At 41.0% G+C, this 12,800-nt stretch overlaps 1 protein-coding gene across 5 annotated transcripts in view; it reads right to left on the bottom strand.

Moving 5' to 3' along the window:
* rasal2 (RAS protein activator like 2) overlaps positions 1-12,800 on the bottom strand; it is a 125,870-nt gene that overhangs the window by 22,132 nt on the left and 90,938 nt on the right. For all 5 annotated transcript variants that reach the window (XM_036596067.1, XM_036596063.1, XM_036596065.1 and 2 more), the window contains 2 exons: positions 7,849-7,961; positions 757-910 (listed from right to left, as the gene is read on the bottom strand). In XM_036596067.1, coding sequence (XP_036451960.1) covers positions 757-910; positions 7,849-7,961 — 267 coding nt within the window. The remainder of the gene's footprint in view (positions 1-756; positions 911-7,848; positions 7,962-12,800) is intronic.

Genomic DNA, 12,800 nt, shown 5'->3' with positions numbered 1-12,800 from the left:
AAAAGCAGTGCAGTTTGTTGTGCTCTGAGGTGAACTGCCAGGTATGCCTGGTGTGAATTTATGATACATTTAACTAAACCAGCAATTAAGTTTTAACACTTTCCATATATACTTTACTAAGTACACCAACCTTCTATCTACACTCACTATTTTATCCACTCCTCTTACCATATAGATGTACTTTGCAGTTCTACAGTTACAGACTACAGTACATCTGTTTCTTTGCATAGTTTGTTATTCCACCTTTATCTTGTTTATCGGTGATCAGCACAATGCACACTAAGACACCACCACCACCACTTCAGTATCACTGCAGTGCTGAGCATGAGCACCCAAATATCCACTGGCTCTGTGATGATTCTGTGAGGTCCTGACCACTGATAAATGGGGTGAAGGTGGCATAACAAATTATGCAAAGAAACAGATGTACTACAGCCTGTAATTGTAAAACTGGTGCTGATACAATGGAAATGAGTGTAGATACAAGGTAGGTACACCTAGCAAATTGCTTAGTGAATATATAAGCTTACATTACTTGTTAGTAACATCAGCCTTGTAGCTCCAGTGCAAAACCAACCTGACCACCTAAACAACCCTCATACACTGAACAACTGCCTTTGATAAGAGGAAGAAGGTGTAAGCTTTTTGACCCAATTATTGCTTAAATTTGGCCCAACTGTTTCTTAAATTTACTGGTCATGGATATCTGGATGTAGGAATGGAAGTAGCTGCAGAAGATAAACACTAAGGCTGTACTTCAAAGCAGAACTCCTGGCCCAGCACACTGCTGTGTAGAGGTTTGATGTAGACATCGTCCTCCATGCTGAGATCTAGAGCCTCCACAGCACTGCCTGGGCTTAGTAAAGACTCATGGGAACAGGACTCCTTCAACTTAGGCAGGCCTCGTGACCTACAACACAGGAACACAGACAAACATAACTATTACACACCCCTTTAACTCTATCACTTAGCGTAAGTCACATTCAGACTTTATCTAATTAGCAGATTCAACAATATCATGTATTATTAATTGAATCCTTTCATTCGATGCTCATGTTTTTGTTCCTGCTACGCTTCTCTGTACACAGGATATTAACAGTTATGTGACAAGCCAATTGCAAAACAAAAACATCGTAAATTAAATAATTAGCTTTTTCGTCTGCTTTATCAACCTTTTCCATCATATACGAGTGCATTAGCTCAGGAAAAAATACATAACTAAAAAAAAAAATTAAATAAATAAAAAATAAACAAAAACACAAGAGCAAACTATGATGGCAGAGAGGCAGAGTCCTCAAAAGAGATGAATATGTGAATAGGCCCAGTTCTTTAAAGAGATAGTTCAGCCAAAATCAAATTTTCCATACTGACTACATTAAATGTAAAGAGAAAAGCTGTATATATTTTTTGTTATTTAGCAGTTAATTTGCTGTTAATCCTCATTTAATTTAATGTCAGTTCTGAGAGCAGTAAGTTCCTGGAGAACGCTTGTACCTACGAAAAGCAACTGAAGATCCACTTGACAGAGTCTCCCAAGAGCATATCAATTTCTCATCATGTCAGCTGTAGAATCCAAGTCCTTCTTTATTGAGAGAAAGTACCTTTCAGTTTGAAGTGCGGGCTAAGGTGTGATTGTTCAGATAAAGGTTTTGGAGCAGACACGTAGCTGCTGAACACTGCCCTACACAACCTTGTTCAACACACAGCTGATAAACATAAGAAGGAGCCTGACTGAGCCCTGTAACCCCCAGAGAGTGTCGCCATGGGAATGGCCCAAAGAGGAGTCGCGGCCATGGAGCCAGAGATGAACTGAGCACATAAACACCTCAGACATCACCGTCAATCATGCACACACATACACACCCAGACACAATCACACCTGCAGTTCTACTAGGCGCTGCCACATGCGGCACATTCATCCTTACATCTGCCTTATTGTATCTGTATATTATATTATACATAGAAAAATCTCATTATACATCCAGCCAATTATACAACAAACAATAAGTAATCAGTATCACTAAATAGTGCTGCATGATAAACTAATACTGTGAATAGAACAAATACTGTGCCCATACTGCAATTAGACATGTCAGTAGTAATTCAGTGTTATATGATATTAAATATGCACACAGATGTAATCAAGTGCAATTAGTGTCAAAAAACCACCAGCCTGTACTGTGCCTTGTTAACAACTGGGGTCCATGGTTTCATGGGGTCTGAACCATACACGAACCCTACCATCAGCCCAAAACAATTGGTATCTGTGAATAATTGGACCACGCCACATGTTGCCAGCGAGTCCTCTAGGATGCCGTTAGCAACCTCATAAGCCCAGGTGAGGCGCTGTGTCCAGTGTCATAGTACCTAAAAAGAGGCACTCTGGTGGGTCTTCTGCTCCCATATCCCATGGAAGCTAAAGAACACTGCACTGACCTGTGGGATACGCACGTGGGGCCTCCTGCGTTGAATGTGGCATCAAATCAGCTATTATTACTATGCCGTTCATGCAGTTACAGTACACTGTTTGTTGTCATTTACACACCCTCTGTAACTTGGCTAAATCTTACTTAGGATACATGTCACTTAACTTAAAGGGACAGGGGGCAGTCATGGGCCAGCTTCAGGTAGGTCACCGGTTCGATCCCCTGAGCCGTCAGTATGCGACTGAAGTGCCCTTGAGCAAGGCACCTAACCCCCAACTGCTCCCCGGGCGCCGTGGATAGGGCTGCCCACAGTCATTATCTGTAAACTTATCAAGGTCTTGAACAACACAGACCACTCACTGGACATATTCTCAGTGAGTTCACTGTAATACTGCACAAATGTTAAATAGTAAACGTCCCCTAGAAAGCTCCCCAACCAAACACCAGAGAAATGTATTACTAAATAAGGCAAGAAATATTTGATAAAATTCAATAATTACAATTTTCAAAAATGATCCAGCAATTGAAATCACTCATAATTTAACCCCTTTGAAAATGCACTTCAGCTTCCATTTCATCAATCCAATGGGAAACATTGTCTTTTTATCAAGCTACATCAAGCTAGCCACAAGTAACACACAGAAGCAGAACATAGTGCCTCAAGAGAACTAGAGAATCTGCCTGCAAGTGACACCAAATTAGTGTTTTGTGGTTGGTTATTATGCATGTCAGTGAAATTACCTTGGCAGGTGGCTCTTCGTCATGTTGAGGTCGAAACCCACATGTACCTGTGACCCACATGTACCTCTTGCTGCTGAGACACCAATCCTGAGAATTTGTTTTAAATCTCTAATTTCAGCTGATAATATCGATAATTTTATTATTGCTCCAGGCTGCTGCCAGCTAGTACGCCATCAGATTAACTTATTTCTGAGAATTGGGGTGAGTGAGATAGTGAGCTGTGTTTAGCACATAACAAATATAAAAATAAAGTTAAATGTAAACAATATGGTTATAACATGCAATGTATGCAGGTTAAAAAGAAAAAACTATGATTGAATGTATAAACCTCACTTTCAAAAAAGTGACAGTATGTGAAATTCAAGTAAAAAACAGAAAGCAGTGATCTTAAATCTGTTGTCACCTGTATTTGCATAAAAAAACAGTACAAAAACAAAATACTTAATATTTTACCTTTTCAACTTATATTTCACAAAAAATATTTTGCAACACATTGCCAAAAGTTGGGGCAGGGGCCATTTAAGAATTGTGATGCTGTGAAATGTTCAAAAAATATCTTAAACAAAGCCTTGGTATGGGTTTGTATTAATGCCAATGACAATGGTAACTTGCATATCTGTGGCACCATTAATACTGAAAGATTAACTTTTTTGATTCACCCTCTAGATGTTGGCTTTTTAGTGACATCCATGCTTATTTTGGCATGACAATGCCAAGCCACATTCTGCACACATAACAAGAGCAGGGCTGCGTAATCAGAGAGTGCGGGTGTTAGAAATGATCTGCCTGCAGTCCAGACTTGTCTCCCAAAATGCAACTTTTTTTTTTTTTTTGCATTTTGCAAAATATGAAAACAAAAGCGGAAGACTTAAAACAGAAGAGGCAGCAGAGGGGCAAACATGCTTGTGTCTCAACCTTTTGGAACATATACAAGGCATCAAATTTAGAATGAGTGCATATTTACAAAAAGAAACAAACAAAAAAAAAACCTCATGAGGTAAAACAAAACATTATGTTCGCACTGTTTTCAATTTAATACAGGTCAAACAGAATTTACTGATTTACCTGCAGTACTGCATCTTACTAGTGCAGCTCAACACCTGTGTTTCTAGAACAATCTCATCTAGGTTAGGTGCACAAAATGTTAATCTAGGGAGTGCCTCTGCCATATATATTTTGCAGTAGCAGCCTAAAATTATTGCTACTGCTGCTTCAGAATTTTTGCTATGCCATGAACTTGCAATTATAAAACTCTGCAAAGGGCTTTTAATTTGAAACGACAGTTACAGGAAGTGGAGGAACATATACCACTGTAGTCATGTCATCATTCTGTAGTCGACGCCATGCTCTTATGCCCTTATTATGAACTCCGGGTCTAAGGGTCTAAGCTCCATTTCTCTATAGCCAGAATGAATAGGGTTTATGAAAAACCGCCTCTATCACACCCTGTGTTAAATAAAAATATTCAGAACCTGATATGTTTTGTCCTGTGAACATTCTTCTCTCGAATACCACTGGATCCTCTGAATTACGATGTTGTTAGAGTTGAAATATGAATGTTGCTACATGTAAGCTAATGCACAGCCCAGTTGAGCCGAATTGCCAAATGAAACAGTTGTCGGTGGAACGGACTATTCAGACATTTTTAGCAAGCTTTAGTTAACTGGCTAATTCAGCACACCATGAGGAGGCTGGGATGACTTTATTTTGCAATGTTATTCAGTTCAGTTTTACATTTCGTGGACTTTTGTGGACTGTGGTGGTCAGAAATATGAATAAAGTGGGTCAAAAGGAACTGTTTATCTCCTTTTTTTCTTTGCAAACCTGGCTACTTGCTTGTTGGAATTTGTTAATGCTAACCAGCTAGCCAACAAGGGCAAGCTTCTGTTAATTATGGTATATCTTGGTATATCTTTACAACTCTACAGTGAAATGGCCTCAGCCAGATCTTCAGTGACTGGACAATAAAAAAAAAAAAAAGCTGACAAGGGTTGAGGGAGAGATCCGGCTTGCCACCGCTGCCGAAAAAAAAAACCCTTGAGGAAACACTGTGTAAGATATTAATTAAGGATAACTGAACATAACTGAACTTCTTAATATGTTAATCTGTGGGAATACTAATGTGATATTAAATAAAATTCATGCCACTCTGGGCATTTTTTTAGACCTGCAGGGCAGCAAAATTAAATTGTCCTTGTATTTTGTCTATGGGCTATTCAAGTGACATACGTAGAGACCATGCTTCAACTTCAAATAGGCCACACTGCAGTCAGTGTTATCACTGTGCAACACACGTACACCAAAGCTGCTTGCAGTCGTGTGCTATACATCCAATGTTAGTTCTTTTGTTATTTAATTGTGCGACTGAATTGCCAGTTTGTATTACTTAAACCACAGTTGTATATTTTGTTTTGAATATGCTCACACACTCATGTGACAGCTGGAATTCATTACAATGCCAAAACCTGACTTTATTATCTCTTTGCTGTCACATGTGGCTGTTCCATCACTGTACTTCTAACTTTCATATTCTCTCTAATGCTACTCAAACATGTTTAAATACACAGTACTGACATCCATAACAATGCTGAAACAAAACTACACACATGTCACCACCACATCCACACATACGAGAAGTGATAGAGAACACTTTTTTGTTGAATGGCCTAACATTGAACCTACTGAAGAAACTGTTTAAGTCATTTGTCCTCTTTCAGCTTTCCTCAGCCTGCTGAGTGCATGGCTGAGTGCAACACTTTCTTTATTCTATTCCACATCTCTTTCACCTTACCCCTCTGGAGACTGCTCTCCATTTTCCTCCTAAATTCCTTGTTACATTATCTAATTCTCACTTTCAGCTCTCTCTGTATACTCCACATGCGTTCTCTGTCACCAGCCCTAAAGGCCCTCTACTTCTTGTTCAGGGGGGCCTTCATATAGCCTCAGCTGATCACTTCCTGACTGACTTGGTCACCATTCTCGTTACAAGAGGATTATACAAATACCTCAGGTTATGGTCTGAGCAGTAGAACTATATGCCTTATTCACATTGGCATATAACAAGTCCAGTCTTCTATATTCCCTTGTGGGACAACTGATGTATTGTTTGAATGTGGGCAGAATGCAGGAGAGATGGACATGATTAAAGTCCCCAGAGATTTGCAGTCCCCCTGGTCATTTTGTGGATGACATCATACGCGGAGACAGCAACTGCAGATGGCAGGAGGTACTGGGCAGGTAATATGGTCGCATGCTTAGTGCTAATAGCTCAGTGTCAGGAGTACACAGTTTTTCCTTTACAGTAACGTGACCCAGATTGCACCACTTACTGTTCACAAACATTGCCAACCCACTCCCTCACCTTCATCCATCCTCTCTCCAAATTTCATGTCTTTTTTGCTGCAACAGCATACAAAGCTATTCACTTTGTAACAATAATCTCACCAGTGAGGGACTATAATACACCAAATAGAGAGGAATATACGCCTGTGTCCGGTGATGGCTTAACTGTTTAGGACTTTATCCAAATCAGAGCAAGACACTAGTATTCCCCACACGTAAACATAACTGAACTTTTCAACATGCTGGGTGATGTAATATCACATTTATTGTACTTAGCATAGATAAGACTAGAAATGTAGCTGCGCTGGTTAAATGTGCTTGGTGATATCATGCCTGTTCAAAAAGTCGCATATGCTAAAGTGTTCAGTTTAGGACATAAGACCATAGCGCCAAGTTTCACATATCAGAAAAAACAAGGTCACTGCACACAGGAGCAGCATTCAAAAAGTAGAAACCATTGAGGCACACTGACGTACATCGGCTCCAAGCACTGTGAAATTCTCAGAGCATCACAGCGCGCCACTCATTTGACCATAACTAGATTAAATAAAAAGCAATAGTGAAACCCCAGAAAGCCACAGGAGAACACGTGTCTTGAAATTTACACAGACAAAGGCAATCAACTTCAATCTAATGTTGCTATCTTAGCCTTTTTAACTTCTCTATCTTTCAGCACATAAACAGTGTGATGTTCAAAGCTTTATTTGATTCAATTTATGCAATTAAAGTGTAAAACTGAACTTAAACCGGCTCTCACTTCCAGCATTCCATAGCAGCGCTCTGCTACATCATATGCTATATGACACTGTACGGTGTGTTCTGTGTATGGGGCCTTCAGGAGAGTAATATCATGTCTTGGCTCTCACTTTTTGGATGAAACAGGCCATTTCAAACAGCCTCTGGCAAAATGGCTTTAAATTAATTACGACTTCATGGCCAAATCAAAGATGATGGCGTACTAAACCACCTGTTTCACTGAATTGCGCTGTTATTGTGACAAAGATTAAGCTTCAACTCATATGAAATTTCTGGATGAAAAGATAAAGGATTAACTGGGTTAACTATAGTAACAGTTAACCCAGTCTGGCTTAACTGTTTACCACCGTTACTTTCCACATGGCTACCAGAATAAGAGGTCTTGTCATTGGCCGAGATGAATGCCTTTACAAGACAAAGCCTCCTCCAGTCTAGTGATGCAACTCTGAATTTGCCATTTCAATTTATGTTCTCCTCTATAAATGCTGAGCTGAAAGGATGAAGTAAGGGATGAAACAGAACAAATTATAGTCATGTTGATAAATCACAATTTTTTCAGAACAGAAGAAAAGCAAAGTCATACCTGTCGTTTTCAGCGGGCCGCAGTGAGGGTAGCCTGAAGCTTGTGTTTCGGTCCAGTTTGGTCTGACTCTTTGTCCTTTTGATAGACCCTTTTAGTCGCTTACTGAAAAAACCCTAAAACAGAAAAAGAGAGAAAGACACTAGTCATGTGTGTTCTTTTCAGAAACGTCTGCTGTTGTAGAACAGTAACAGTGGCTGTGTGGGTAAGCAATAGTAACCGTGAAAAAGTTCAAACATGGTTCTGACTAATGAGGACATGTATCAGTATAAGCTTTCCTAATGAACTCTAAGTGATAAAAATGCAGGTTCAAAGAAAAAGGACACCCAAGTGGATTTCCAGTAGGAAAGGACAACATGACAGTATCCCTATCATTATTCTGATAATCACGAGACGATACACTTCTTTGAGTGCATCATAGGCGTTAGTACTTCTAGAACACTGAACAACTGCATGAACAGTCTTAAAAATAAAGGTTCCTAAATGGTTCTTGGCTTGGTCATATGAGTCTAAGAAAAATCTTTAACATTTCTTTTTTACAGAAAAATCAGAATTGCTTTTATGTGGTTCTTTATGGATGTGAAAGCTGAACAATAAAGCATGACAAGAAATATATTATTGGCTTTGAACTGTAATGTTGCCGAACACTCTTAAAAGTACCTTAATCTCCAGAGATGGCAAAAAACAAACAAACAAATGGATCCTTGACCAAATAAAGCCTTACCTCTCACTGGAAGCCCAAGTCACCAAACTGAATCTTATTTTAAACATATTATGAAAAGAACCAATTTAACTGGAAAAGACAATTCTGAATGGAATAATTGCGGGTAAATGAAGATGAGGACAGCCAGGGACAAAATAAATGGAGATAAAGAGAGGAACCTTCAAGAAGTCTAAAATCCCAAACAGAAGACAGGATCTTCTGGAGAACCAAAATGGTTCTTGTTTGTTACTGCCCAAAAAAGCCTTTTTGGCAGCATACCTTTCAAAAACAAAAAAAGATTTAGACCAATTATAGAGAGTCTGTAAAGAACAACCACCAGTGTATAATAACTGCAAACTGCATAAAATTGGACATTGATAAATTTTGCTGGTCCATTTTGTCCTTCTCAACTTGCTTTTAAACCTCAGAAAGGTATCACGATGTCACCCACACTTAATGTCCAGGATCTCAAGCTCTGTGAAGAGATGAATGGTTAGCACAGTACACTCCAACCCTTGTCTTAGAGAGCAACCTTCCTGTAGAGTTTAGTTCCAATAGTATCCAATAAGCTGTGCTGCCCCTTACATAACTCTAATACAGCCAAGCAGGGACTTGGGAAGAGGTAGATTAGCTGAAGCAGGTGTGGCAAATTGTGGTTAGAACTAGGCTCTGCAGGAAGGTAGCTCTCCAGGACCAGGGTTGGAGACCACTGGTTTAGCAGCTAAGTCATTATACTTTTATAAAGAGTGCAGTTCTCCACCAAGCAATGATATTCCCCGCATGAATGACTTCGGAAAGCAGTACAGAGATTTAGCATGGGCAATGATGACTGAGCGTGAGTGTGTGTATGTGTGTGTGTGTGTGCATAGAAAAGAGCAAGGAAAAGAGCAAGAATGAAAGACAGAGCACCAGTAAAAGTGCATAATGTGTAAAAATGATAAAGCACACTGATTGAGAGTGGGTAGGGTGATATAAGGATAAAATGACCAAGAGGCGTTTGACTTCATGCTCAACCGCCTGCAAGGACTGGTGAAGACGGCAAAAGAGGTGCATGGCTGGTGAAAACGATGGATCCCCCCAGAAGATCAGAAAGACATCCCCATGTTGGTTTCCATAAAGGCCAAGCTCATACAGGCAAAAATAAGACAGGATGCTCAAAGACTCTCACAAGCAGCAGTTACCTTTGATTATCACATGCCAACCATCAAACTGAAACCTATAGCCCTTCCCAAGTTCACTGGTAACAAACACGATTTCCATAGGTGGAGGAAGGACTGGGAAGCACTCCAGGGGCAGGGAGAACCAACTGGTTCCAGAGAGGTGAAAAAGGTTAAATTACTCTACAGTTTTGATGATAAAATCGTAAAAGCACTACGCCTTACTAGTTACAATCGCAGAAGATCTTCCATGCCCTAGACAACCGCTATGGCAATCGAACATCCATTGGCATTAAGACAGTAGAGGAACTGCAGAAAATGCCAGCTGTAAGAAGTCGTCAGCCACGGAAAATAGTAGAATTAATTCAAGCTGTGGAGAAAGTGCTTCAAGACCTAAGTGACCTTGGAGACACGGGAGCTACCAAAAATCCACTGGTAGCAAGCAGTTGGCTAAAGAGCCTGAATGGAAAATTGCCCATGGTGCCCAAGTGCATGATATAGTCGATCAAAAGGCTGCAATCATATTGTCCAAAAACGTGATTAACAGCTGGAATGGACTGGTCTGGTATGTGAGTCACCTTATTGCTCCTAATCCACACTCTCTCACAACCCCTGTAAGACCTATGTGGAACAGTAGCCAGAGGTTTAAAGGTGTGAGCTTTAACAACCTCCTAATGAAAGACCCAGATGTCCTAAACAAATCCGTGGTGTCCTCAGATCTAAGGGTGGGGTACATGCTGCTCTCGGTGACATAAAAAACAAGGTAAAAACCATAGTTTTACCAAACCAAATACATGACGATGACAACAAAGCTCTAGGCCTGGGCTACACAGTAGAAGATGACAAGCTCCATGTCATGGTCACAATCAATTTCTCAAGGAGAAGGAAAAAGATGCGACTTGGCCAAGACCTCCTTCAGGAGCAAATCAGAGCCCAGACACCAAACCCCCTCACACGGAGAGAACTGCTCAGTCAGGTGTCAAAGCTGTACGATCCAGTTGGCCTAGTAACTCCTGCTAAACAGAAGGGAGCTATTCCGGTGTGCAGGGCATTCCAAGAGGCAAAAAGCAAGAGTCGTCAAGTTAAAGACACAAGGGACATAGCACTCTGAAGTAACCTCAGAGAAGACGCAACAAACTCCTTGAGGAATATACTCAACTTGGAAAAGTTACATTCACCAGAGCACTAACTCCCCCACGCATCATGCTAGTGGAATCCAAAGCCAAGTTAACCCCCTTGGATCAAAAAGGTGACACTGTCAAGGCAGAGTTATGTGGAGCAGTGTTTGCGTTGTGCCTGAAGAAATATTTCGAGCTGCATAGTCGAATCCACGTTGAGCGGTGGTACCATCTGGTTGATAGCCAAACAGTCCTTGGAGACTCTCTCTTGCAGAGAGAAAGCTACAGCTATCGAACATTTTTTGCAAACAGGATCAGAGAGATTCAAAGTAGCACAAGGACACCAGATTGGTGGTGGATTCCTAGTCCACAAAAACACTGCTGATATCACCAATGGCCAATCAAATCAGCCAAAGAACTAGCAGCCTCTGCCAGAGAAAACATCAACAAACTGCAAAAGAAGGCATTTGTTGCTGCATTAAGGGGGGCCAAGGCAGAGATTCAAAAACCAAAACAGGATCAGAACCAGGTCCAAACAGAACAAAGAAGACCACCTGCAGGGTCAGCCATTCGAAACCTTGTGGATACCAAGCAGTTTAGTATTCTAACCCCTCATGTCAAAACGGTTGCATGGCTCTGGAGGGCAGCAAAAAAGTTCATTGGGCAAAATCAAGACCTGAACAGTTTGAAGTGGGAGGCAGTCATGTTAGCTGGAGTTACCTCAGTAAGAGAATGAGAAGATGCCTTAAGAATACATTTTCCTTGCAGCACAAGAGGGCATAACTGTCCCAAGCACTGCTACATACAGGCTGCAAGTTTACAAATAGCAAGAATATGGGATATTGGTATGTGGTGGTCGAGTACAGAGCTTTAGATAAGGTCAAATCTGTGTCCCCATCTTGCCTTACGATGCCTGGGTGTCCACACTGCTCGGGAAGCTCACAATGAGAATCATGATGGAGTGGCTGGGACCTTGCTCAAGATGAGAAGGAGGGCATGGGTAATAAGGGGAAGGAGAATTGCCCAGAAAGCTGTTGATGGCTGCATGGTTTGCAGGAAAGCAAAAGCAAGAAGATGCCGTGAAGTAATGCGTGACCTGCCGCCAGAGAGAGCTGAGCCTGCCGCACCATTTGAATTCACGACGGTAGACTTCTTTGGACCAACCAGGTAAAAGATGACGTCAAGAAACAAGTAACACTAAGGGTCTGGGGAATTGTCTTTTGCTGTATGGCCAGCAGAGCCATCCACGCAGACTTGGTAAGCTCCCTATCATCAGAAAGTTTTCTAATAGCCTATCAAAGGTTCACAACAATTAAAGGGCATCCAAGAATAGTCTGGTCAGACCCAGGCACCAATTTTATAGGAGCAAAACCATTCTTGGAAGTACAGGTTCTTGGACAGCCAGGACAAAACAGCCCTGGAAGAAACTGCCGCTAAGAACGGAACAAGTTCGATGTGGAAGATTCACACAGCCGATTCTCCGCATAGGAACGGCACTGCAGAAGCTGCTGTACGCATCATGAAGAAGGCACGCCAAAGTCTTGGAAAGGAGTCTGTACTCAGTTAAAGCAAGTTGCAGACAGTCCTTCATATGGCAGCCAACCTTGCGAACGAGCGACCAATTGTCGCCAGAGTGGCCCGTTTGCGTGTGGCTTGTTTAGATTAACTTTCAGTTTCATGCAAGTAAGCTGGACTGTTGAAGAGTCTGCGTAGTTTAAATGACTGTGTTTACACAGTAGGCACTAATTTTGCTTAGGATTATGAGGAGGAGATGAAAGAGCAGGTGTATTAAGTGAAATAAGGCACTGAAGCTTAAGAGTTTCTTGAAATAATTACAAATGCTCTGTTTTTCTGTGTTTTTTTCTGTTTGAAGGTTTTTCACCTTATGACATAGAGAAAATATTTGCAATGACTACACACTGCTGATGATGTCTAACTAAGAGTTGCACGATAATTAGAGGGGTCTCATGATGGTTG

This window comes from Colossoma macropomum, unplaced genomic scaffold (genome assembly GCF_904425465.1).
Source record: "Colossoma macropomum unplaced genomic scaffold, Colossoma_macropomum, whole genome shotgun sequence".
Classification (NCBI taxonomy): domain Eukaryota; kingdom Metazoa; phylum Chordata; class Actinopteri; order Characiformes; family Serrasalmidae; genus Colossoma; species Colossoma macropomum.
This window is presented reverse-complemented; position numbering and strand designations above follow the sequence as displayed.